The sequence below is a fragment of the Ammodytes marinus genome (genome assembly GCF_949987685.1).
Source record: "Ammodytes marinus genome assembly, chromosome: 9".
In the NCBI taxonomy this organism is placed as follows: domain Eukaryota; kingdom Metazoa; phylum Chordata; class Actinopteri; order Uranoscopiformes; family Ammodytidae; genus Ammodytes; species Ammodytes marinus.
Window position 1 is genome coordinate 30,343,638 of NC_137213.1, and position 27,700 is coordinate 30,371,337.

Consider the following 27,700-nt stretch of genomic DNA (forward strand, 5'->3'; position numbering starts at 1 on the left):
TAAAAAGAAAAAAAAAAACTTGGTAGCAGCATTTATAAAAAAAATCTAGCTATATAATATATATACAGTATATGATATATAATAAATACTCTAAAAAACAGACAAACACTTTTAAACACAGTAAAACACAACAGTTAAACTTATTACACACATTTTGTTTGTCCATAGTTGTGTGGCCTTCAGTCCCCTCCGAGCCTTCAGCCACCTGGCCGTCCTATTGGCTCTGCTGGTCGTCACGGTTACAGCCAGGGACATCGCTAAGTCCAGATCCACAGGTAACAGACATCACAACACCTTCTATATCACTATATCTATATTACTGTATCTATATCACTATATCTATATTACATGAGCCTACATTACATTTTATTTAGCTTTTATCCAAAGCGACTTCCATTAAGTGCATTCAACCATGAAGGTACAAACTCAGAACAACAGGAATCAAGTCAGTTATAGCTTCAAATAAACCAAAGCGCCACACTTAAAGGCCTACTTCACTGGTGGGAATATGAAGGTGTATTGAACTGAGATCCTATGTGGTATAAATGTGCAAAAAAAATGAAATTGGTTCATCCTAGCCTGAGAAAAGGCAGAAAGAGTGTTTTATGGTCTCACTGTCTAACCCTACAGTTTCCTTCTTGTGACATCACACAGGATCTCAGAATTCAATACACCTTCATATTCCCACCGGTGAAGTAGGCCTTTAAGTGCTACATGGAGGTGTAACAAGTGCAAAATGTAGGCCTATTTATTGTTTAATGTTTTTTCCTAGTCAAAGTGCAGTCTGAAGAGAGGTGACTTGTCTTGCTGAAGGACACAATGGTAGAGATGGTGGGCACCGTAGATGTATTAGCACCCACCACTAGTTTTTTCAGCGACCTCATGGTTACTGGGAGGAGGAACCAGAGACCTCATGGTTACTGGGAGGAGGAACCAGAGACCTCATGGTTACTGGGAGGAGGAACCAGAGACCTCATGGTTACTGGGAGGAGGAACCAGAGACCTCATGGTTACTGGGAGGAGGAACCAGAGACCTCATGGTTACTGGTCGGCCACTTTTCCTCTAGGGTCTAGGCCATCCTACCATCCTACATGACAAATGGGCTTGTTTCATAACCTGTCAACAATTATAACTTCTCCTATGAATAATTAATTTATATTTTAACAACTGCCTTTTATTTTTAGTAGCCATTTTGACCACTATCTCTATCATTATGGTTTTTTTCTGATGATGTGACCTACTCTATGATGATGAATAATGTATGTGTTCTTTTCCACAGGAGCTCACTTATGGCGCAGCATGACTGCAAGGTAGGACACTGAACTCTATCTGAAGGGCGTGTGTGTGTGTGAGAGAGAGTGAGTGAGACTGTGTGTGTGTGTGTGTGTGTGTGTGTGTGTGTGTGTGTGTGACACTGTGTATGTGAGACTGTGTGTGTGTGTGAGAGTTTGTGTGTGTGTGTGAGACTGTGTGTTTGTGTGTGTGTGTATTTTTAAGACTGTGTGTGTGTGTGTTTGACAGTGTGTGTGTTTGACAGAGTGTTTGACAGAGCTTGTGTGTCTGTGTGTGTTTGTGTGTGTTTCTGACAGTGTGTGTGTGTGAGACTGTGTGTGTGTGTGTGTGTGTGTGTGTGTGTGTGTGTGTGTGTGTGTGTGTGTGCGTGCGCGCTGTCGGGCAGTGAATTGAGACATCTGAGATCTCATTCTGGAGGAAGGGATCTTCTTATCGGTTGAGTGAACAGTTGGTGCGCAGGGTTGAAGCTTTTTTTCAAAACTAAACAAATTATGTGTTTTCATTTATTTAGGACAGTCAGCAGGCTAGCTAATTAGCTTAGCTACAGGATAGCGTGGTTAATTTGAATTCAGGAGATCAGTTATATAAATGAACTAAATCAGTATAAACTAATAAGACTAGACTTTATTTATAGTTTCAAATAAATCACTTTTTGTCCAAATCAGTGAATTTCTCCTCATGATCCGCTACCTGTCCATACTGTGTGCGCGCTGAAAAAAAAACATTGTTAATACACAGCCTAAGCTCTGTAAAAGGGCATGTTGCTAGCTACACGGGCCCCCTTTGTTTACATACCAGTTTACAGAGCCTAGGCTACAGTATGTATTAACAGTGGATATTTTTTTTTTCAATTTCTGTAGCAACAGGTAGCGGATCATGAGGAGATATTCACGGATTTTGACAAACACTCCAGAGGGGGTCAGAGCGCAGGGTCAGCCATAGTACAGCGCCCCTGGAGCAGTTTGGGGTTAAGTGTCTTGCTCAAGGACACAATGGTAGAGATGGTGGGCACCGTAGATGTAATAGCAGCATCCACTAGTATAAACTTTTATTTCTATGTAGGAAGTAGGAGTATGTTAACTGCTGGTAACGGAGATTACGTTCCTGGAGAAAAGTGATTTTACCTGGAGCAGTTTCAAGTCTGTTCTCTTTCAGATTCTGGGTCAAGTTGGGATAAACGCAGCAGCTATGATGATGTAATGTTTTGTTCCTTAGTTCAACAACAAATCACTCTGTATTTCGCACGCACACACACACACACACACACACACACACACACACACACACACACACACACACACACACACGGCCAGGCCGTCTTTGTAATTAAGAATTTGTTATTAATGGCCTGCCTGGTTAAATAAAGTTTTTAAAAAAAGTATATAAAAAAAAAGACCAGTCTGGATTTTTCTTCAATCTTCATCTCTACATAACTTTATGGAAATGCTCTTAATGACAACATTTTTGGGGGGAACTTGGTAGAAATGTTGTCAGTACTTTATTTTATAAAACCAAAATATTCATTCTGCTCAAACATTATGCCTATAAATAGTCAAACGAGAGAGACTGAACATGTGGAGTGGTCTCTTGCTACAGAACCAATTGATCCCAAATGACCGTGTCTAATCTAATTCTCTCTGAGCACAAAACCATGTGAGGTCTCATACAATAAACAGATAGTTTCAAGTCACAAATTACCCTAACCCTAACCCTAACCCTCACACGCTCACCTTGTGTGTTATGTTGACAGATTAGTTGGGATAAACGCAGCAGCTATGATGATGTAATGTTTTGTTCCGTAGTTCAACAACAAATCACTCTGTATTTCACACACACACACACACACACACACACACACACACACACACACACACACACACACATATGGCCAGGCCGTCTTTGTAATTAAGAATTTGTTATTAATTACCTGCCTGGTTAAATAAAGTTTTTAAAAAAAGTTAAAAGAAAAAGAACAGTCTGGATTTTTCTTCAATCTTCATCTCTACATTACTTAATGGAAATGCTCTTAATGACAATATTTTCAGGGGAATTTGGTAGAAATGTCACAAATTACCCTAACCCTAACCCTAACCCTTACACGCTCACCTTGTGTGTTATGTTGACAGATTAGTCCACTAATTGAGATGGGGTATGAGAAGGACACTATAGGGGGAAAAGAACTGTGAACTTTTTGGATAATAAAGTCTGAATATTACAAGATTTCTGTCTATGTCGGAGTAAACACGTGGGTGCAGTCTGTAACAATCCTGTTTACTGTACCATGAAGTACAAAAACACTCTCCTATCCACAAACCGTTTTTTTTTTAATTAATCTGCCATTTTTCTTTACGTTTTTTGGACCTTTTAGCTCCAATAAAGGGAAATCTTAAATCATCGCGGCCGTTGACTTTTTCAAATTGATGTACATTTTTAGTTTTTCTACGAAACTTTAGCTTCCTGAAACGGTTTGACACAAAGTCAGTCTTTGACATTTTTCCGTCTCTTAGTATGGACAAATGGAAAGCACACATTGCATATTTATAGTCCATGTTTCTTGCTTGATTTACACTTACCCTGCGTTCCAAATCGCATACTTTTCCCTTTTACCATACTACATACTAAATCATGCTGGTTTCTATACTTAGAAATGCAATTGGATGTATCAGGGCATCCCGGTATTTTATGGCATACTTCATTTGACATGTGTTTATTGGGACATCCTTACCCTGCGTTCCAAATCACCTACTTTTTCTTTTTACTACACTACATACTAAAGTACAGAAGAGTTTTAGGACCACAGGAGAGAAAAAAAAATTCAGATAAGGAAGATTTTTTTTCATTATGTCGAGAAATGTCAAGAATAAAGACCAATACTCCAAAATGCAATTGGAGTTAGTGGGGCATTTATGTATTTTCAGCATGCAACAATTGACATGCGTGTATTGGGACATCCTTATTCTTTTTTCTGGCATACTTAATAGTATGGAAGTATGGGTATTGGAACACAGGGACAATAATCCCTTCTCTCATGTGTATGTGACTGATTTTTACCACTGGGTGGCGCCTGATATCTGCAGTGATCCAAATCCAGGTATTAAAACCAGATCAGGACTCATAGAGGGTGCATCTCTAGTCTCTAGTACGAACCTCTTAGAAATCTTGTTTTGAACATAGTTATATTGTGTTTTGAACCTTGGGAGGGACTGCACAGTCACAATAAGAAAAGAGTAAAATGAATGTTAGTTTAGTACTTGGTCACCTGGTTTGTGACAGTTGTTTGTGCGAGTTTCTGTGAGTGTGTGTGTGCGTGTGTGTTTCTGTGAGTGTGTGTGTGTGTGATTTTGTGTGAGTGTGTGTGTGAGAGAGACACTGGTCACCTAGTTCACCCTGTCGCCCCCATTTTATAAGAGATGGAGTGTGTGCGTGTGTCTGTCTGTCACTCGATGCCACTGTGAGTCCTGACGGCTTCTTCTGGAGTCAGTGGAGGTGACAGGGATTTGTGGGTGCCAGGCTGGATGCAACTAGCCTGGCACCGCCCGCCTACACACTTCCGCTTAATTTTCATTTCCCTTCAGTAGTCAGTCTGGGTTTGCGGTATATTAGTGGGTTCTCTCCAGCCAGATTTCTGCCGGTCCAATCAGCGAACAGAAGGAGTGGCTCAGAAGCCGGTGCAAGACATACATCACGACCAAACGGTATGCGATGGTCCATTGTCCAGGTCATGGGCATCTCACACAAGACAAAATTCAAGTTATATAGACTGAATGCAATGTTTGCAATGTTTTGGAATCAGTATTGGAGAATGCTCCAGTGTTAATACACAGCCTAGGCTCTGTAAACTGACTGATGTTGCTAGCTACAGTGGGCCCCTTTGTTTACATACCCGTTTACAGAGCCTACACCACACATGGGCATTTTACGGCCCGCGGGCCAGACCCGGCCCGTGGGCTGTCTCAGTCCGGCCCGCGACATCCACGGAGAAAAGAAGAAGAAGAAAAAGAAAAAAAAAATCCCGCATTATAGAGGCTTATGAGTTTGAACTGCTATACGATCTGATTGCAACAGAGGGCGCTATTTTAATTTGGAATGGGTGAAAATGCGCTTCCTTGACTCTTGCATAGACAGTTTGATGATCATCAGGATGAGTGCTGTGAAAAAGAGGAAAGTTGATTCGGAATGTCGTGTTTTTAACACCGAGTGGACTTCTAAATATTTTGTTACTCATGTGGGTTCAAAGGCTGTATGCCTAATATGCCAAAATGCAATTTCCGTTTTCAAAGAATATAATATTAAGAGACATTTTTCGACCAAGCATGCCAACTATGCCACCAACCTATCGTCGCAGGAGAGAGAACAAAAGGCCCTGAAATTGTCCTCCGATTTAACCGCCCGTCAGAATACTTTTGTGAAGCAGACGGCCATACAAGAGACAGTCACAAAAGTAAGCTACATGCTGGCTCATAAGCTAGCCAAACACAGCAGGTCGTTCTCAGAGGGCGAGTTTGTGAAAGACTGTATGGTTGAGACTGCTAGCATCCTGTGCCCTGACAATAAAAGTCAGTTTGAAAAAATCAGTCTGTCTCGTCGGACCGTTACCAGGCGTGTGGAAGTGATTGATAAAGACTTGTCTGATAAACTGCTAAAGAGAGCAGCCGACTTCACCTATTTTTCCATAGCTCTGGATGAGAGCACCGATATCAAAGACACCGCCCAGCTACTTATTTTCATAAGAGGGATCACTGATGAGTTTGAAATCGTGGAGGAATTTCTTGCCATGGAATCGATGAGAGGGACAACGCGGGGCTGTGACCTCTACGAATGCGTGTCAGGATGTTTGGAGAGATACAACCTGCCATGGACTAAATTACTGAACGTGACCACTGATGGATCTCCGAACCTCACCGGTAAAAACGTCGGACTTTTGCGGAGGATACAGGACCGGGTGAAAGATGACAATCCCAACTCACATTTGATTTTCCTACACTGCATCATCCACCAAGAATCCCTGTGTAAATCTGTGTTGCAACTGGATCATGTCACCAAAACGGTGGTAAAACTCGTAAACTTAATCCGGGCCCGAGGGCTCAACCACCGCCAGTTTATTCAGTTGCTGGAGGAAAGTGGAGCAGAGCACACGGACGTGCTGTACCACTCCAGTGTTCGCTGGCTGAGCCTGGGAAAGGTGCTGCATCGTGTGTGGGAGTTGAAAGGAGAGATCGTGACGTTTCTGGGGAATGTAGGTAAAGCAGACGAGTTTACAGAGTTGCAAGACTTGGATTGGATGTGTGACTTTGCATTTGGGGTGGATGTACTGAGCCATTTAAACGATCTAAATGTGAAGTTACAGGGGAAGAACGCATTTGTGCATGAGCTGTATTCACACGTGACAGCGTTCAAAGCCAAGCTGATCCTGTTTTCTCGACATATGAGCAACAAGTGTTTCACACATTTCCCAACGCTGGCTACACTGGATGTGCCACCGCGCCACACTGACAGATACTCCACTACTCTGACACACCTCCACAATGAGTTCAACCGCCGTTTCTCTGACTTTGAGAAGATTGAACCAGAACTGGAGCTGGTGTCCACTCCCTTCTCATTCGACAGCGAGAAAGCGCCCCCAGATGTGCAACTCGAACTGATTGACATCCAGTGCGATCTGACTCTGAAAGAGAAGTTCAGCACCTCCACACTGGACAGCTTCTATGGCTCACTGAACGAAACGCAGTTCCCGAACCTACGCAGGCATGCACGGATGATGCTCGTTTTGTTTGGCTCCACCTATGTCTGCGAACAAACATTTTCCGTGATGAACTACAACAAGTCACGTTACAGATCACGTCTGACGGATGAACATCTGTCCTCTGTGTTGCGCATTGCAACATCACACATGACGCCAGACTTTGATGATCTTGCAAAGGGAGGTGACCGTCTGCATTGTTCCCATTAACTGACAACCCTTACTCCGCGTGTGCACAAAGCTGTGGACATGTACACAGACAGTGGACACATACACGGGTCCATTCGGACTTTTTGGAGCTTCACGGATACAGAGACAATTTGTGCACTATCAATCGGCAGCAAGATAACTGCCAGAGTTGTTAAAACAGTGTGAGTATTAAAAACCACTGTCTATTTTTTTTCTGATGAGCATTTCAATGCAATAATTTAGTTACAACAGCTGGATGCAATGTTTTTTTTGTTTTTGCAATGTGAGTAATTTCTCACAGTTGTAATTTAAAGGAGTTGTGTGTTTCTCCATAAATAAAATCATATGAAAAGCCTAATATTTTCTTCATTGAGTGATGCAGGTCTGTTACACAAATATAACAGTCTCACTGAATCATAGTTAATTGTTGCAGAGTTGTTAATTGTAATATTCATGATCATGTATTTGTTTAAAAAGGGCTAGTGAATAACACAATCAAGCCCACCAAATCTATGTACCGGTAGTTTAAAGTAATTCTGCACTAAATATTTCATGTTTAAATTTTATTTCCAATTGTGTGGCCCTTCACTTACTTTAACGGAGTCAGTATGGCCCACTGGAAAAACATATTGCCCACCCCTGGCCTACACTGTGTATTTACGCCAGATACACAGTAGGGACAGGTAGTGGATAGTGAGGTGATATTCACTGATTTTGACAAAAATCTGTCAACAAGCTTTCTCCAGAACCGGCTGACTTCCCCTTTAATATCTCTCTTTACCCTTTTCTTTATTCTCTCTCTCTCGCTCTTTCTCTCTGTCTGACAGTGTGTGTATGTTTGTTTGTGTGTGTGTGTGTGTGTGTGACTGTCTGTCTGTGTGTGTGTGTGTGTGTGACTGTCTGTCTGTGTGTGTGTGTGTGTATGTGTGTGCATGTCTGTCTGTCTCTCTCTCTCTTCCTCTGTCTGTGTGTATGTTTGTGTCTGTCTGTCTTTCTGTCTCTCTCTCTTTCTCTGTCAGGGTATGTGTGTCTCTCTCTCTCTCTTTCTCTGTGTGTGTCTGTCTGTCTGTCTCTTCCTCTGTCGGTGTGTGTTTGTGTGTGACTGTATGAGTCTGTGTGTGTTTGTGTGTGACTGTACGAGTCTGTGTGTGTCTGTGTGTGTGACTGTATGAGTCTGTGTGTGTGTGTGTGACTGTATGAGTCTGTGTGTGTGTGTGACTGTATGAGTCTGTGTGTGTGTGTGTGTGTGTGTCTGTGTGTGTGTTTGTGTGTGACTGTATGAGTCTGTGTGACTGTATGAGTCTGTGTGACTGTATGAGTCTGTGTGACTGTATGAGTCTGTGTGTGTCTTTGTGACTGTATGAGTCTGTGTGTGTTTGTGTGTGACTGTATGAGTCTGTGTGTGTGTTTGTTTGTGTGTGACTGTATGAGTCTGTGTGTGTGTGTGTGTTTGTGTGTGACTGTATGAGTCTGTGTGTGTGTGTGTGTGTGTGTGTGTGTGTGTGTGTGTGTGACATTTGGCCAGCAGGGTGGGATTGTGTTGTGGTCACCTGTCCTGGTCTGTCAGACATGCCTCTGTGGGTAATTGTACATCAGCTCAGAGGAAGTCTCCGGCTCAGGCTCGACAGAGATTAGCTGTTGACCCAAAATGTGAACTGACAGCTGGGATGTGTGAACAAACAGTGTCCCTGCCTCTTGTTATTGTGTGTGTGTGTGTGTGTGTGTGTGTGTGTGTGTGTGTGTGTGTGTGTGTTTGGTTGAGTAAGTGTGTGTGTGTGTGGTTGTGTGTGTGTGTTTGGTTGAGTAAGTGTGTGTGTGTGTGGTTGTGTGTGTGTGTTTGGTTGAGTAAGTGTGTGTGTGTGTGTGGGGGGTTGTGTGTGCGTGTGTGCGTGTGTGTGTGTGTGTGTGTGTGTTTGGTTGAGTAAGTGTGTGTGTGTGTGTGGGGGGTTGTGTGTGCGTGTGTGTGTGTGTGTGTGTGTGTGTTTGGTTGAGTAAGTGTGTGTGTGTGTGTGTGTGTGTGAGTGGTTGTGTGTGTGTGTTTGGTTGAGTAAGTGTGTGTGTGTGGGTGGTTGTGTGTGTGTTTGAGTGTCTATGTGTGTGTGTGGTTTTGTGTGTGCATTGACATATATATCTACACATCATGTTCTGTTTTATAGGTCAACCAAGTGGGTGACTTTGACACACATGACACCCTCTTATAACAATGGCTAACACCGCAATCTTGCCCTTGTAGTTATTATTGTTTTTCCTTGACATCATTTTAAACAAGTTACTCTATACTTATTATTAAATGTTTTGATTTGATTCAATTTATTTCAGACATATCAAACATACAAAACAAAATGAAAAGCATGGAAATACAATAAACAAATTATGTTTTCACAAAAAAAAAAAAAAAAAAAAATTATCTGTATTGCTGAGATATGCCTGAAAAGGAGCAGGAAGAAGTATACACTTATTTAATCCTACCCCTTTTCCATAAAAAAATAAAAAATAAAAATATTTATTAAATTAATATATATTTTTATTTGTTACTTACTTAGTTACTTACTTACTCTATCAATTCGTTTTTTGATCCATTTTAGTATTTCTATTATTTCTATTATTATAATTATTATTAAACAGTTTAAAGCTCTATTGGGTAACTTCTGTTGCCCTCATTAGGAATTCTGAGTAATTACAACAACACTGTCGGTGCATCAACATGAGGCAAGCCTTCAAGTGATGAGGCATGGATTTTATACCTTCTGCTGTACATCCAGGTTTTTTTTTCTTAGCAGTAGAATCAACAACTGAAACATTTCTTGGGATTTTTCTGAGCTCCTGCACCTGTGTCAGGGGCGGGGGAGGGACACCAGTTTGTAAACGCTGCCATACTGAGAAATACAGAGAGAGTTTTGTGGAGCAGATAGGCTTTATCAACTTTGTGTCAACTCATGTGGCGATGGTTTTGAATATAACGGACATTCATTTATATGAAAAAGTTACCGATATAGCTTAAAGGTGCAGTGTGTAATATGACATCATCAAGAAAGTTCTACAAAGTTCTAGAATGCAACATTCCCTGGGTAACCCCACCCCTTTCGAATAATAACAGAAGCTACAGTGGCCTTCAAGGACAAGAACAATTCTAAATTTTAAACAATGCACCTGATGACATTCCAACTATGACACTTTCAAGATGGCGGCACTAGGCCTTGGTCCAAAATATGCAGAAATATGGACATATATGAGACCCTTTCTAAGGGAAAAAATAATAATTACATTTTTTTTTCAGCTATTATGCACTAAATTAAATGTACTTATGGATATTATAATTACTTTCTACAAAATCTGCTAGGAAATAAAACCCAAAATTCTACACACTGCAGGTTTAAGATGTGTTGTAATCAATGTATATAGCACGTCTTAGAACTGAATCTGATTGGTTTGAACGGTGCTATATAAATACATCATGATTATTTGATTGACACATGATGATACCGTGATACATCATTCCTTCATGTGGACGAGCGTCGCGTGATTTTAAATAGATTTTGTTTTTTTATTGCTTTGAGGAAGGAGTCGCTGTGCTGCTGTTTGTGCCCACAACAAATACAAAGTGTCTGAAGAGTTGTGAAACCCGAGCGCAGTGTGTGTGTGTAAGAGTGTGTGTGTGTGTGTGTGAGTGTGTGTGTGTTTGTGACAGTGAGTGTGTGAGAGTGTGTGTGTGAGTGTGTGTTTATGATTACTGTGTGTGACAGTGAGTGTGTGAGAGTGTGTGTTTTTATGATTACTGTGTGTGTGTGTGTGTGTGTGTGAGACAGTGAGTTTGTGTGTGTTCGGTGTGTGTGTGTGTCTGTTAGTGTGTGTTCGGTGTGTGTTAGTGTGTGTTCGGTGTGTGTGTGTGTGTGTGTGTGTCTGTTCGGTGTGTGTTTGTGTGTGTTAGTGTGTGTGACTCAGCTGTCTCTCCACGGATTCAGAGGTGCAACATGAAGCAGGTTTGAGCCAATCAGATCACTTGACACGTAAGGGGGTGTGCGTCGGAGCGAGGCCTCTGATTGGTCGAAATGCCAGCTGGTAGAAAACAACACAACAAACCAGTCACCAGTGTTTCATCACAGTCAAATGATGTGATCACGTGACATACAAACAAGCGTCATAGAGTCGACGTGTTTGAGATGATTGGGATTTTTCAGGTTCAAATCGCACACTTAAAGGAATATACTTCACCCATACGGAACCGGCGTTCTATCATAATAAAATCGCTATTATAATATAATGAATGAGGTTTTTCTACCCTCAGTCTTCCCTCAGTCTTCCCTTGGCCCAGCTGTCCTGTTAATCCTAACCCTACGCGTGATGTCACACGTAGGAAAATGTAGGGTTAGACAGTGAGCCCATAAAACACTCTTTCTGCCTTTTCTCGGGCTAGAATGAACCGATTTCTAAAATGTTTGCACATGTATACTACATGGAATCTCAGAGTTCAATACACCTTCATATTTCGGTCGAAGTAGGTCTTAAAATACATCGTATACATTTTTTGTGTGTTGCTGGTTTGGTAACACGTTGAAATCTGGTTCGACCAAGTGTTATGTCATGAGGAAATTATTCATTTAAAGCTGCAGTGTGTAGAATTTTGGGTTTTATATCCTAGCAGATTTTGTAGAAAGTAATTATAATATCCATAAGTACATTTAATTTAGTGCATAATAGCTGAAACAAATGTTTTGACTTATTATTTTTTCCCTTAGAAAGGGTCTCATATATGTCCATATTTCTGCATATTTTGGACCAAGGCCTAGTGCCGCCATCTTGAAAGTGTCATAGTTGGAATGTCATCAGGTGCATTGTTTAAAATTTAGAATAGTTCTTGTCCTTGAAGGCCACTGTAGCTTCTGTTATTATTCAAAAGGGTTGGGGTTACCCATGGAGCGTTGCATTCTAGAACTTTGTAGAACTTTCTTGATGATGTCATATTACACACTGCACATTTAAGACTAGACGCTGCAGGTGAATAGGGTCAACATTTTAACTTATATATACACACACCGTCATTAAACTAGCCGGTTGATTACATTCAAAAATATTACATTTGGCCAATATCTAACTCATTACTTTACCCGTCTCGTTTTACCACGACATCTCTAATGTCCTTTGTCCCCGACATTATGTTTACCATGAGGCTGAACATGGACAATACATAAAGAAATACGTTATGGTTTAAAAAGTTATTACATCATCAATAAACAATGCAGTTTATAGGAAACGCTGTCGTCAGCACACAAACAATATTGTGTCAAGACAGTCAAACACATCCTTCTCGTCTGTCACAAGAGGAGGCGTGTGTGTGTTTGCGTGTGTGTGTGTGTGTGCTTGTTTGTGTGTGTGTGTGTGTGTGTGGGGGGTGGGGAGGGGTCTATAGTGTCGGGGTTTTTTGGGAGGGGTGTTGCTGTTTCGACCCCCCCCCAGCCCCCCAACCCAACCCATCCGTTTCTCCTCCTGGTGACTGCCAGGTGGTATGTAGTGTGTGACTTGGTCCTATTTTTAGACCGGGCCGCTTGAAATACTCCAACCGCGGCTTCATTCAGGATAAACACAAACTGCTCTCTCTCACGTCGCGTTGCACGTAAAAAAAAAAGCTCGAGTTCGGTTCAAACCTCTGAGTTTGTTCCAATATTTTTTTTTTATTGCTAGTTGGACAAGTTGTTTGTTAGCTGTAGTCTTGCGGTATCTTGATTACTGCCTTGCTAAAGAGTTATCATTTCAACTATCCAGTGATTGGCTGCGGCGCTAATTGTGTCGTCAAATCTGAACTGAAGGCACTAGAAGCTCTCAAGATGTCTCCCGAAGATCATGGGGCAGGACTGAGGTATGACTGGAGTTAAATGTGTGTGTGTGTGTGTGTGTGTGTTCTGGTAAAGAAAGTTTAAAGAAGATTTAAAAGAGTTATAGCCGGTTTATTTTTCTCTCTTTTAAAGGATTTTCGCGTGGGATATTGTCTTGCTGATAGTTTTTCAAGGTTTTCGAGCTATTGATACAGTATACAGTATGACTCAGATATTTCTTTCACCCCCAAACACAATTGAAGCAAATGGATATTTATTTATTTGAGGTGCTCAAAGAATTGAAACATTTGAAAAACTCAGACGCAGAAACAATGTATTTTCAGAAATAATTTCCCAGTTATTAAGGTTTATATTAACTGAAGACTCTAGGAAGAGAAGTGGCAACTGAAAGAAAATATTTTGGTGAAATTTCTCAGTGACATCACAACTGTGCAAAATGTAGGGTTAGACAATGAGACCATAAAACACTCTTTCTGCCTTTTCTCAGGCTAGGATGAACCGATTTCTAAAGATTTTGCACATTTATACTACATAGGATCTCAGAGTTCAATACACCTTCATATTCCCACTGGTGAAGTAGGTCTTTAATACATAATGCATACATTAGGAACCAATCAGATGAAGGGATAGGATTTGCTTGGCTGTATTACTGTAGATGGAGACATAGTTGATGGAAACTGTAGAGAAAGAGAGAAATCAAGAAAGGTATCATGTCTCCACCACTCTATTTTCACTTGACCTAATCTAATGCTTAATTCTATCACCTAATCGGGACTGAATTCTGTCTGTGTTTGAAATTCTGCAATCACTGTTTAATTTACTTTATGACCTCAGCTCACGTTAATTCACAACAACATGATCAACAAACACGGCAAAGATATACTTGGAAAGCAGTAACACACCGTTGCGTCATCACTGCCCCTTTCGTCCATAACACTGGCATCTTATGTTACCTCCAGCTTTTTGGATTCGTGTCTTGGACGGACCCATGGAGACTGGCCTTTAGCGAAGGCATTTAGTTTCTCACTCCATTAATGTCATCTTACCGTTTATGAGTACGTATGCAGGACATAAACAGGTATTAGTTGCATCAAAGTCGCGGGTTTTTTTTCTGTGGGATATATCCACAGAGACAGGTGGGTAAACTTTAAACTTGTGTCACACCCCTCTCCCTCCCTCTCTCTCTCCCTCCTTCCCTCCCTCCCTTTCTCTCTCCCTCCGTCCCTCCCTCCCTCCCTCTCTCCCTCCCTCCCTCCCTCCCTCACTCCCTCCCTCCCTCACTCCCTCCCTGTGGTATATATCCTCACAGACAGGTGGGTAAACTTTAAACTTGTCACACCTCCCTCCTTCCCTCCCTCCCCCCCTCCCTCCTTTCCTCCCTCCCTCCCTCACTTCCTCCCTCCCTCCCTCTCTCTCTCCCTTCCTCCCTCCCTCCCTCTCTCCCTCCCTCCCTCCCTCCCTTCCTCCCTCCCTCCCTCCTTTCCTCCCTCCTTCTCTCCCTCCCTCCCTCCCTCCTTCCCCCCCTCCCTCCTTTCCTCCCTCCTTCTCTCCCTCCCTCCCTCCCTCCTTCCCTCCCTCCTTTTCTTTCCAAACACACAAGTCAAGAGCCGGGAGTTTTTTTTTGCCGCCATTCCACACATTGTTAGTCTCGCTCTATTTTTAAAAGCGCAGTCACTAGGCTTGTTAGAGGCTCAGACGTGCCGCTGCCTGTGTTGTTTCAGAGATTACCGATTGGGTAAAAAGTGATATCTGCCCGACAGCTGCTTGTGTGTGTTGCCGCCACTCTTCTTAACCGACAGGGGCGTCGTTTTTTTGTTGTTGTTTTTTTAAGATTATTTTTTGGGCATTTTTTTTTCTTTATTAGACAGTTTGGAGAGACAGAGTTGAAATCGGGCAAAGAGGGGAATGACATGCAGAGAACTGACCCGGGCTGGATTCTAACCCGGGTCTGCTGTGAAGAGGACTGAGACTATGGGGGAGGGGGTTGGGGGGCCTAAACACTGTGCCACGAGTGCCCCCCCCTCCCCCCAGGCCTCTGACGTTGTTGTTGTTGTTTTGGTTAAGATCTCTGTTGAGAGTTGGAGTGACGATGACTGGCGTCTTTAAGACTGTTGTTATAAAACTTCCAGTAACACTTTACAATAAGAGTACACTAATGAACTGTTACTTAATGGTAAGTTAATGCATACTAAACATTAAATCATCATTAAATAACCATTAATAAAAGCTTAGGAAATGCTTAATAAGCCTTAACTAACCATTAAGTAACCATAATGCTTAGTAAATGCTTAACTGATGCAAAATATAGATTTGATTGTTTACTAAAACTTAAACTTTAATGCTAAGCTAAGCATTAGGTGACTAAGCATAATGGTTAGTTAATGGTTAGCCAATGCCTAACCAAACATTAACTTACCATTAATAACTAAGCATTAATATTTAGCTAAAGTTTAATAAGCATAAACTAACCGTTATAAGCATTAACTAAGCATAACATCTTTAGTTAATTAATATACCCTTATTGTAAGGTGTTACCAAACATCCACCCTGATTGATTGACACACCAGTGAGCGGACAGTGGTGGTCTGTGTTGATGAAACCTGATAACTTCTCTTCCAAGTATCCAAAGTGTTTGTGGAGCTCAGACAGCATGTGACAGTATAGGGGCTGAAACATGTCAGGATTTGCAACCCACGTCGATAAGGCCAAGTATGAATGAATATACCTTATACCTTATTCCGGACACAAAGTTCCATATAAAAGACAATACAAATACTAGATTAACACAGATTAAAATACATACAAGCATCGATTCCAATGTTTCCACAACCCCTTGTATCGCTCTGTTTAGTGTCAGTGAGTGCAATTATTACTTTGTTTTTTGACTCTAGAAGTTGACACATACAGTACATTTGTAAATTAAATTCCTCAACACGGCATGAAAGGTGGGGACATGTATTCCAATAGTGTCCAGTAGTGACAGTTATTCCTCTCAAATTGATCAAACGGACGCAGGCAGACAAGAGAAACTGATGGGGACATACAGTCCCTGACAAAAGTCTTGTCACTTATCCATTTTGAAGAAACAACAGCTTATAACCTGACTTTTAATTAATTCATTGGTTTTAGAAAATGGCTCATATGAAAGCTCTAACCCTCCCAAATTATTTTTAATAAACTAAAATAAATTTGCTTCACTGAAGAAATATTGATCATCTAATGAACACAGAAAGGTCAGATGTTGGCAGGACAAAAGTTTTGTCGCCTACAGAGAGTAATGTGAAAATTTAACAAATAATTTACTTCAAATACAACAATATGTTGCATAACATCAGTGAATTAAGTAGTGTTGCTGTGAGATCCATATTTAATATCTTGTATGACTTCCATGAGCTTGAAGGACTGCATCCATGCGGTACGACATTGATTCATACAATGTATTGATGAAGTCATCAGGAATAGCAAAGAAAGCAGTCTTACATGCCTCCCAGAGTTCATCAAGATTCTTTGGTTTGGCCTTTGTCATGGGTACGCTCACCCTGGAACTATAGCTCTTGTGGTCAGATTTAGTATGCCAAAAATATCTGGATGTCTACTACATCCACCCGAGATTTTTAGTGTTGAAAACAGCCAGCATGCTATTTGGGCGATTCTGACCCACAATCCAGTGCGCCTCCGTATGAAAACAACCGGGGATGCTTGGTCATATAAAAGCAAGAGGCAAGATCACGGTGCACTGTTATGATGAAATAAAGTAAAGTAAAGTAAAAGTATGTCCCATGTGTAGCATACTGCATGCTAACTAGATAATTTTTATGGTCAGATGTAGTATGTAGAATAGAGAAAAGAAAGAGTACGAGATTTGGAACGCAGGGAGTATCTTACACAGGAGCAAACAGAACAGGTCACGACAGGCTACAACAGTATCTTATATGCGCCCAGTCTTGACTCACATATCAGTTATGACGAAAGGCCAACTCTGCTGCTCCCATCTCCACTTCCAGGCACATGCCATGCCTTCTAGAACGAGGCCGAATTCCAAGTAAACATGATGAGTCGAACATGTGATAACGATACGGTGAAGCAATTAAAAAGCAGTAAGGGATGCACAGGATAGGCATTTTCTCTATTCCTCGAAAGACGGACGTTTGCCTGGAAAGAAATGCAAGTCCTGGATATATCTTGGAGGATGTATGGTCAAGTTTCACGACATAGCAGTTTGCCCAGAGTGTGGAAGAGTTGGGATTGTGTTCTCGCTGACGTGGAGACATAGCCTACTCTTTTTTTTTTTTTTTTTTGACAGGGTGATGGGGTTCAACGGGTGTACGCTTGGCCGTGTGTTACTTCCTCAGAAAATTAGAGACTGTTTAGACTGTTTCAGAAATATTTAAAAGTTCCTCGTAGCACCTTTTAAGCTAGATTGTCTGAGAATACAGTATCTGAACCACATCTAGATTGATTGCCATTGGTCATCATGCCATTTGGAGAACACATTAATTCCTCCAGAGTATGAATTCTCATCATGACTATGGTGGTACTTTTCACAAAAAAGTCTTATACTTATTAGGGGTGTGAACGTTTACAAAAAATTCTAAACGGTTACACGGCTGTAAATGTTTCGTGTACACGTTTAACCGTTTGATATGGGGAGGGGGAAGGGGAGGGGGGTGTCGACGTAATTATTATTTATTTTGCCGATGCTGTTGTGTGCAGTGTGCAGTGAGAAAGTCAGGCAGACGGATAGACAGAGAGGCACAGAGGCCTTTATTTAATCATTTTGTTTTTGACTTCGAAGTGATCATAACTGCCTAGTGATCATCTGTCATTAGACTGACTCCCGCTGTCGGGCCGTTGGGCTCACGAGCCGAACAGCTGATCGGACCAGCTGTTTGAGACGGAGATGAAAAGGAAAGAGTTAAATAGTTCAATGAATGAATATTGTAACCAAACACAATAATGAGTTGTGTTATCTGCTTTAGTAGCCTACAGTAGCACATGTCGACCGCACTCATTTTCCAAACTAAAAAAAAAAAAAAAAAAAAAACGGTTTTCGTTTATTGATTATTCCTAACCGGGTATGATTTACCAAGCGGTTACACGTGTACACCCCTAATACTTACATACTTATTATACTTATACTAGCACGTTAAAATGTACACAATCGACTTAATCGATTGGCCAAACATGCTGAACTACAATGGTCATTGTCATTTAGTTTATTTGTTTATAGTTTCGTGGACAGTCCCCTTTGTTTAACTGTACAGTGAAAGGAGCAGATTTAGCCTATTCGTCTAATTTCCAGCTGTACTCCACAATTATTCTTCCATAAATGCTGGTGAACAAGCGCTCTGGTGGTGTAGTGGATAGAGCGTGTACCATATTGGCTCCGGCCTTCGTTGCAGTGGTCGCTGGTTCAAATCCGACCCGTGGACCTTTACTGCATGTCAAACCCCCCCCCCCCTCCCTCTCTCTCTCCATTTCAACTCTGTACTATCAAATAAAGCTTGAAAATGCCAAAAAAAATCTTTAAAATAAATGCTTGTGAACATGGTCAACTGTACACTCGTTGAACCCTGTAACCTTGTCCAAGAAAAGAGAAGGTCTCCACGAAAACAAACATAACTCTTCCATACTCAATCTGTGATGTCGTGAAACTTAACTATACATTCTGAGCATGTGAGGGTGCTGACATGTATCAATGCACCACATAAGAACCAGTGCACAGAGTCAGATAGGCTGCTACCCTAGCTGTTGACACTAACCTTGCGTTCCAAATCTCATACTTATTCTTTTTACTACAGTACATACTAAAGTGCAGAAGAGTTTTAGGGCCACAGGAGAGAAAAAAAATCAGATAAGGAAGTTTTTTTTCTTCATTATGTCGAGAAATGCCAAGAATATAGATGAATACCCCAAAATTCTATTGGAGTTAGTGGGGCATTTATGTATTGTCAGCATACTACAATTGACTTGCATGTATTGGGACATCCTAAATCATTTTCTGGCATACTAAATAGTAGGGAAGTATGGGTATTGGAACGCAGGGTAAGTATTGTTGCCAACAAATTCCTGCAAAATAGAACCACTCTTCGCATTAATTTCAATGGGATCTCCAACAGTTCTGGGATGCTGAGTCGGCAGAATGCTCAGTGTCTGTTTGTATATATGAAGAACGTTGTTTACACAATTTGTGCTCGAGCTGTGTCGTGACCATAAATTGTCAAAAATGTGTATAAATTGTGAAATTTGTATATGGGATAATAGGATGAAAGCTATCAAAATCAATGAAGACATCTATACTAGAATATTATTTTACTGCTTGTTTGGCAAACACATTTGACATGGGCAGGGCATCTTTTTAAAAAATACTTAATAATTTTTTGATTTATTTTCAGAACACACACACACAAACACACAACTGAAAAAGTGAACACATAAACAAAAGACAAGACAAACAACCAACATGGCGTACTCTACTGTACAGGTTTTCTAAGGACATTGTTTAAACTATAGGTTATCTAAATGTTAAGCAAAAAAATGTAAAGTCAACAAGGGGTCGAATAGGTCCTTTCAGTACTGTTATAAAGTCAAGGAAAGGCTGCCATATCTGTTTAATCTTTTTTTGGGGGGAGGGGTGGGCTATCTACTTATTCCAAACCTTAAGAATCTTTGTTTTTGCTATCACCATCCCATACTGGATAGACAAAGCTTCTGTACGGCCTAGAGTCTCTGGTTGTTGTTGTTGGTGGTGACGGGCCTTGAATGGCTGTTTCTGTCTTGGGATGGGTCATGGGCATCTTCAACATGCTGAGCCTCCCCTGAGAACCATAATCACATGTTTCCAATTAGCACAGGAAGCTAACAGCTGGCGGGGGTAACTGGCGGAAACTTAGCTTTGCTGTTTTAGTAACCAGATCTCCATGGTGATTCCACTCCAGCCTGTTTTTTTCCAGGACAGCTGCCTCCCCTGGACGTGCAGTTTCTATCGTCTGTCGGACATAAATTTAGGACATTGTCATTTAATCTGAGGAAAGCTGTTGAGTTAGTTCAGTAGCCCACTTGTTAGCCTAAGCCACTTGTTAACCAAAGGGGGACATTGACTAAGGGGGCTTTCATTCCTACCTTGTTTGGTCCTGACTTTCAGACTTTTCTGTTAGATCCAAAACCTAAATAACATTGAAACCTCCCACCATGGTCAGGACTGAACAGGTGGATCTCGGTCTGACCTAAAGAGGTATTCTCGGTCCGGATTATACTGAAGCATTGTTCGGTCAGAGTCCAGTATGAAATGATTCCATTTTTGGATGGTTCGGACTTTGGGACCAGTTCCTTTTTTTTGCTAGAGACAAAGAGGAGAAATTAGCCGCTGTAGATAAAAAATAGTTAGACAAAGTTTTTTTTATTTGATAGGATGGAGAGAAACAGAGTTGAAATGGGGAGACAGAGAGAGACAGGGGGTATGACATGCAACAAAGGTCCACGGGTCGGATTCGAACCCATGACCACTGCAACAAGGACTGAGCCCACATGATATGCACGCTACCCACTACACCACCAGAACGCCCTGGATAAGGCAAGGTTTTGAACTCAAATATGGTCGGACAACGTGATAAAAAGTCAACTGGAAAGAAGTCGTAAAATTACAGACATTTTTCAGACACTTTGGGAGAGGGCAAAAAGAGAAAGGACATGTTATATTAGTGGCCACCAAATGAATTTGTTCAATCATTTCTCTTAATTTATTAAATCAAACTGATAAAGGCTGGTAAGAGAGGGAACAGCACAGTCATATATCTATTAATGGCACATGAACTTAACATGAGCCACGTGCGCGTTTTATAGCTGTGTCATTTGAAGAAAGCATGAGAGCTGAGAGTGAGATCTTGAACCGGAGAAGATTTTTTTTTTGCTGGAGAGGAAAGTTTCATACCTCACCAGGTGTTACCTTCATTAAATTTAATTGAACTTTTATTTATACTGTAGAGATCAATTGAGGGGTGTGCCTGTGTGTGTCTGTGTGTGTGTGTGTGTGTGTGTGTGTGTGACCCTCATTTACAATGATTTTGAGTCAAACAAATGCAAAGCAAAAACAACAACACAAACACAATATAAAATGCAAATACATCAAATACACAACAAGCTGATAAAGAAAAAAAAACAATTGCCACATTTAGACATAGATGTAGAGTGGCAGCAATCAAAATAAAATGGGTGAAAGTACAATATAGTCTAGTTAAAACCGTTACAGGTAGAGTTTGGTAGATTTGATATAATATGTCTGAATTTGTTAAAGGATATGAGGGAGGTATTTTATATGAATTTGTTGCTGTAAATTGTTTCCAGGAGTCACGGGAACTGAAGCTAAATGGAAAGCACTCCCACAGACATTCCCATACCCATACTCATGTGGACAGTTTTATAGGAGGCTTTTCTTAATTTAGACTATGACATTTACATTGGACTGGCTTTATTTCTTGATTTATCCCTGCGTCCCAATCCCCATACTTCCCTACTGTTTAGTATGCCAGAAAAAGATTTAGGATGTCCCAATACATGCACGTAAATTGTAGTATGCTGAAAATATATAAATGCCCCACTAACTCCAATAGCATTTTGGAGTATTCGTCTTTATTCTTGACATTTCTCGACATAATGAAAAAAAAAAAAAAAAAATCCTTATCCTTATCTGATTTATTTTTCTCTCCTGTCTGTGGCCCTAAAACTCTTCTGTACTTTAGTATGTAGTGTAGTAAAAAGAAAAAAATATGTGATTTGGAACGCAGGGTATATTTTATCAATGTCCCTCCACCGGTGGTATCCTGAGCCTCAAAATAAACCTCTTCAATCCATCTAGTGGTGAAGATAAATATGGAGACTATTTTTTTTTTTATAGCTTAGTCACTCACTGCACATTGTATAAGTGATTACATCATGGTCATCTGAACATACCAACTGTGCCATGTCGCTTAATTTGTAGAGCACATTTTAAAAGCCACACATGTTGAACAAAGTGCTGTTTAAGCCAATGAGCTTCAGCTGTTTGACATCAGTTAAAGGTGCTACGAGGAACTTTTTAATATTTCTGAAACAGTCAAATTTTTCCTCTGATGATCATAAATTACATGTAACAGCAAACGTGACCATCAGTCCAAGGAATTCTATTTTTATAGTTTTTCTTAATGCCTTTGTCATGGGTATATACGCTCACCCAGGAACAAAAGCTGATGTAGTAAGAACACTACCGCTTTTGTCCAAAGAGGGTGCAAGAATGAACAAAAACTGAAAGTTCCTTGGAGCACCTTAAGGCAACTAAAATAACTTGATCAAAGTTAAAGAAAGATTTTTCTTTGTGCGTCTAAGTGAGATATTTTAAAGATGCCTAACATTGCGCCTCCTATCTGTCTGTCTGTCTGTCTGTCTGTCTTTCTGTCTGTCTGTCCCTGCAGCTGGGAGATCATTGACTCAGGCCAGGACAGTCGGTCTGGACCTCAGCTCAGAGACTCCCTCAAACTCTTCCTCCAGGAGACCTCGGCTTTCAAACAGCAAAACCCAGGAAAGGTAAATATAAGGCAGAGGCACCAGACCAAAAAATAACTAACCTCAGATTAATGTGATTTTCAGGACATTTAAAGGTGCAGTGTGTAATATGACATCATCAAGAAAGTTCTACAAAGTTCTAGAATGCAACGCTCCCTGGGTAACCCCAACCCTTTCGAATAATAACAGAAGCTACAGTGGCCTTCAAGGACAAGAACAATTCAAAATTTTAAACAATGCACCTGATGACATTCCAACTATGACACTTTCAAGATGGCGGCACTAGGCCTTGGTCCAAAATATGCAGAAATATGGACATATATGAGACCCTTTCTAAGGGAAAAAATAATAATAATGAAAAAAAAAAAATCAGCTATTATGCACTAAATTAAATGTACTTATGGATATTATAATTACTTTCTACAAAATCTGCAAGGAAATAAAACCCAAAATTCTACACACTGCAGGTTTAATACTCATTGGGAATTTACATGATTGAAGCAGGTCTGTGAAGTGATGAGAATATATTGCTTTAAATAAAAAAAAGAAAAATCATGTAAAGCTACATCTACTGTCTTGTTATTTTATGTAAAATATATTTTGATTAGTTTTTTCTAAATGATGAAATTCTTAAAATACAATTTCATACAATTTGACAAATTGCATCATCTTATCAGATAATCAAAGGTGCTCCAAGGAACTTTCAGTGTGTTCATTCTAGCGCCCCCCTTTGGACGAAAGCGGAAGTGTTTTACTACACCAGCTTTAGTTCAAGGGTGAAGGACCCATGACAAAGGCGTTATGAAAATCTATAAAAATAGCATCCTTTGCACTGATGATCTCTTTTGCTGTCATTTATGATCGTCAGAGGAAAACATTTGACAGTTTTAGACATATGTAAAAGTTCCTCGTAACACCTTTAATCATGCTTTCCAAAATGTTGAAACCTCTATACCGTAACCAATCAGAAAATAACCTTTGTGTTTGCTCTCTGTCTCTTCTAGTTTTGCCTGCTGGTTTGCAGTCTTTGCACCTTCTTCGCTGTCTTAGGACGTTACATTCCAGGGATTGTTATCTCATATATTCTAGGTGAGTGAACTACATTTTTTTGCACATTAAGACACCATTTCAAGCAAGGAAAAGTGATTTGTATGCCTACACAGCTTGGAGGGTGGCTGCTTTTTTTGGGGGGGTTAGGTTGTCCTCTAGTGGAATTATAAGATATGTAGCATTAAATTTACTGTGCTACTTCTACGATATTAAGATAATTAATTTGTGGTCTGATTCTGGCAAATCCAAAAAATATGGATAAACATTTGTCCCACTAAGGCTAGTCACCATCAGCAAAGACACAATTTTATTAGGGAAAGCAGAAACATTTAAACAGATATGTCAGCCTTTCCTTGACTATATAACAGTACTGAAGGGACCTACATGACACCTCGTTGACTTTTTTAACTTTCTGCTTAACATTTACCTATAGTTTAACCAATATCCTTAAAAACCTGTAAAGTAGAGTTGGTTGTTTATTTTATTTATTAATTGTTTTAATTTTTTCAGTTGTGTGTGTGTATGCGTTCTTTAAAAAAAAATCAAAAAATAAAGTATTTAAAAAAAAGTGTTGCAAGTTCCTGGATGATTTAACACGAAGCCTCAGTAAGATATTCTTATTAATGGCATTAATTACTGTATACCAACATGGTGAGAACGTGTTCCTGCATATGAAGTTAAAATCACTTTTTAGTGTGTTTTTATGGCATTGGCATGGTATTTTGCCTCATATTTCTCTCTCTTGTCCTCTCTCTCTTGCCCTCTCTCTCTCTCTCGCTCTCTCTCTCTCTCTCTCTCTCCCTGCAGTGTTGGGCGTGTTCCTGTGGCCTTTGATGTCATCTCATGAGGTCGCTCTGTGGCTGAAGCCAGTTCTGCAGAAGCTGGACTTTGGCATCGGAGAGTTTCTTCAGAAAATCAAAGAAAACCATGGTAACTATGACACATGTTAATATGTCATGTTTTGATTTGGTCTTTAAATAGATCACGTCAATGAAACAGTGAAACAGTTTTCTCCCCTGTTTGTTTACAAAAAATGTAAATACTTTAGATTTACAAACGAAATCCCTTATAATAAAATATAATTTACATGTTATAACTATATATAGTAATAGAGTATAGAAAAAACTCAAAATTATGTAGCCCTGTCCATCACTGGCCAAATTTTCCAGGGTGTGTCACAAGTTTATTCACAGATTTCTGGGGTGTAGAGGGCAGAATTACTAGATTTTAGATTGCTATTAAGTTATCATGTTGAGTCAGTCTTCAAAATAATATTGGAATAAATATGTTTTTACATCATATAACAATGACTATTTGATACAGTGTACACACGGTTTTCTTTCAACAAAGATATGACGTACAAAAGCTGTGTGAATAAAAGTTGGTTGTGCATATGATGGTCTATCATAGTGTATGGATACCCACACATACATTATTGTGCTTTATCAGCTTCTACTTTATTTATTGGATGAGAAAACTAAATATTTTTTCTTCTTTCCAGAGAAAAGAATGACACAGGCTGACTCTGAGAAAGAAGGCATCGAGTCTGACCTTTCTTCCATGTTTCCCAAGGTATGTTGATCATCTCAGCTCAATCTAATTATGCCTCTGTTGACTCACAGGGACGGATAAACACACACACACACACACACACACACACACACACACACACACACACACACACACACAGTTAAAGCTAATTCAAATTCAGTACACATGATTTACATCAGCATCGCGGCCTAATTTTGACCTTGGTAGTTTTTGTTATTTGTGAAATAATTTTGTTTCTTTGTGCAAAGTAAACTAATGTTATAATCCAAAATAAAAGTAGGATGTTTGGAAAAGCTGTGTTAAAAATTCCTTGCTCTGTTTCCCAGCACTTGAGGAAATACTTTAAGAAAAAAACATTCATAGGGGGGCTGATATATCTGTCCTAAACTGTATAAGTATGTTTAAATAAGTGTGGGGCCGTCATGTTGCACCGCCATGTTTCTACAGTAGCACAGAACGGACAAACTTAACGGCCTTACACATTTTCGTTATACTGCATACAGTCAGTGTTCCAAGTCCAGAGTTATATCTTTTTTTATTAATTAATTAATATTTTTTTTACGTGATGCAATACAGGACAAGACAGGTGAAATACATGACCATTTAAGTGTTCACATTTAAGACTGCACAGACGAGACAAACACAAGTAGGAAGTCATTGGATTTCCACATTGTTGTTGATAGGGACTGTGTGTGTGTGTGTGTGTGTGTGTGTGTTTGTCTCCAGTCATATCTAAGGTATCTGTTTGTTTTCTCCCCCCGACAGCTTGACTCTACAGTGTGTAAGGAGATGTCTGTGTCGGACACAGAAGTGTCTGATGTGACGTGGACGGACAACGGCACTTTCAACCTGTCAGAAGGACACACACCGCAGACTGAGAACTCAGAGGGTACGTTTTATCAGCTCCACAACACATACAGATACAGACGAATATGGTTTTAGAGCAAGAATATTAGATTTATGGGGTGTGGCTGCTGTGGTGTAGTGGGTAAGGCTTGTACCATAAAGGCTTAAGGCTGTTACATACTCCGCGAGAAGAAAGAACAAAGTTCTCGGTGACAGAGCTGAGAGAAGAAAATTACGTCATTTTCTTCTCTCAGCTCTTGTTTAGCTGTTCTCGCAGCTTGTTCTCGACACATCACCCGGGCCGAACTTTCTTCTCGCAGCTTGTCCGAGAACTATTGTGTGATTGGTCAGTCTGAAGTCAATGAGGAAAGCGAAGTGAAATCAGCTGGCGCTACTGAGTCAATTACCATGGTAACAATGCGCCGCGGTGAGGAGTTCGGCACTTGAGTTCTCGTGAAGTATGTAATGTCAGACCAGAAAGAACTTCTCGCAGCTCTGTCACCGAGAACTTTGTTCTTTCTTCTCGCGGAGTATGTAACAGCCTTCAGTCAGGGTTCTCAGGTTCAAATCCAGCCCGGGCTGTTCTCTGCATGTCATCCCCCTCTCTCTCCCCATTTCCACTCTGTCTCTCAAACTGTCAAATAAAAGCTTAAAAAACACCCCCCAAATCTTTTTAGATATTTGATTTCTAGAATGGATACATCTGACTGTCTTTTTAACTTCATTCTCACAGACCTGGACAGAGAAGAAGCCTTCACAGGTGGCCTTCATGAATTCCCTTCTCTTGACAACGGCGCAACGACCAACGGTGACGATGACGATAGCCTCAGCCTCGGCCTCCCCTCACCCTCACCTCTGCCTCATCATCATCAGCAGCCAATCAAATCAAAGCAAACAGCCTTTGCTCACACAGACCAACCAATCAACACAGCCCTTGAATTAGCCAACCAGATGGCGGGCGACGCCATTGCCGCCGCGGTAACAGCCGCCATCCAGGAGCGGATAGAAGCGGCGGTTGGTTTCACGGCGTTCAGCGAAGACTCCAAATCCACCGATCGGCCAAAACTCAAACTCCCAGAATGCAACAGGCTGCTGGAGCTAGAGGATTCGGACAGCGATGTGGAGGACTTTGAGCTGCTAGACCAATCCGAGCTGGAGCAACTGGAAGGGGAGCTGGGTCTCGGAGGAGGGGAGAAGGTCCAGGCAGTAGATGAGGATCGAGCCCAAAGTGACAAGCCCGCGGGATCCTCTTTTGGATTCTTCTCCAAACTTCTGAGGCGTCATTGATTGATTGATTGATTGATTAAAAGTACGGTCGGCAAAGGGAGAAGGACGGGGTTTACAGAGGACATGTAGTGAAGGAGAGATGGGTTTTTTTTGGGGGGGGGGGGTTGTGAGAAATCGAGGAAAACAATGTTTCCATTTATCGTTTTTCCTGTAGAGCTAACGTCAAGATTTTAAAACTGATCAGTTCGTCAAATTTGGGAGATTGAGATTGATGTCACTTTTATCAGAATCATCTGAGCCTTAATGTCGAGATCAGTCTAAATGATTTCAGACAGATAACGGCCGGATCCAACAGATGTAGAGATTAGGGCTGTTACCTAAACGTCGATGATTCAAATCAACTGTCTCAACATCCACAGCAGATGTATCAGAATC

General features: G+C 40.7%; 1 protein-coding gene across 1 annotated transcript; it reads left to right on the top strand.

Moving 5' to 3' along the window:
* Positions 1–173: 173 nt before the first annotated feature.
* Positions 174–27,325, top strand: retreg1 (reticulophagy regulator 1; the record flags this gene model as incomplete). Its single annotated transcript, XM_080034759.1, has 8 exons — positions 174–275; positions 1,281–1,311; positions 22,501–22,612; positions 23,596–23,680; positions 24,449–24,571; positions 25,143–25,213; positions 25,958–26,081; positions 26,772–27,325. Exons 2-8 carry the CDS (start codon positions 1,301–1,303, stop codon positions 27,323–27,325), a joined length of 1,080 nt encoding a protein of 359 aa, XP_079890885.1. The 5' UTR covers positions 174–275; positions 1,281–1,300.
* Between the last annotated feature and the right edge of the window lie 375 nt (positions 27,326–27,700).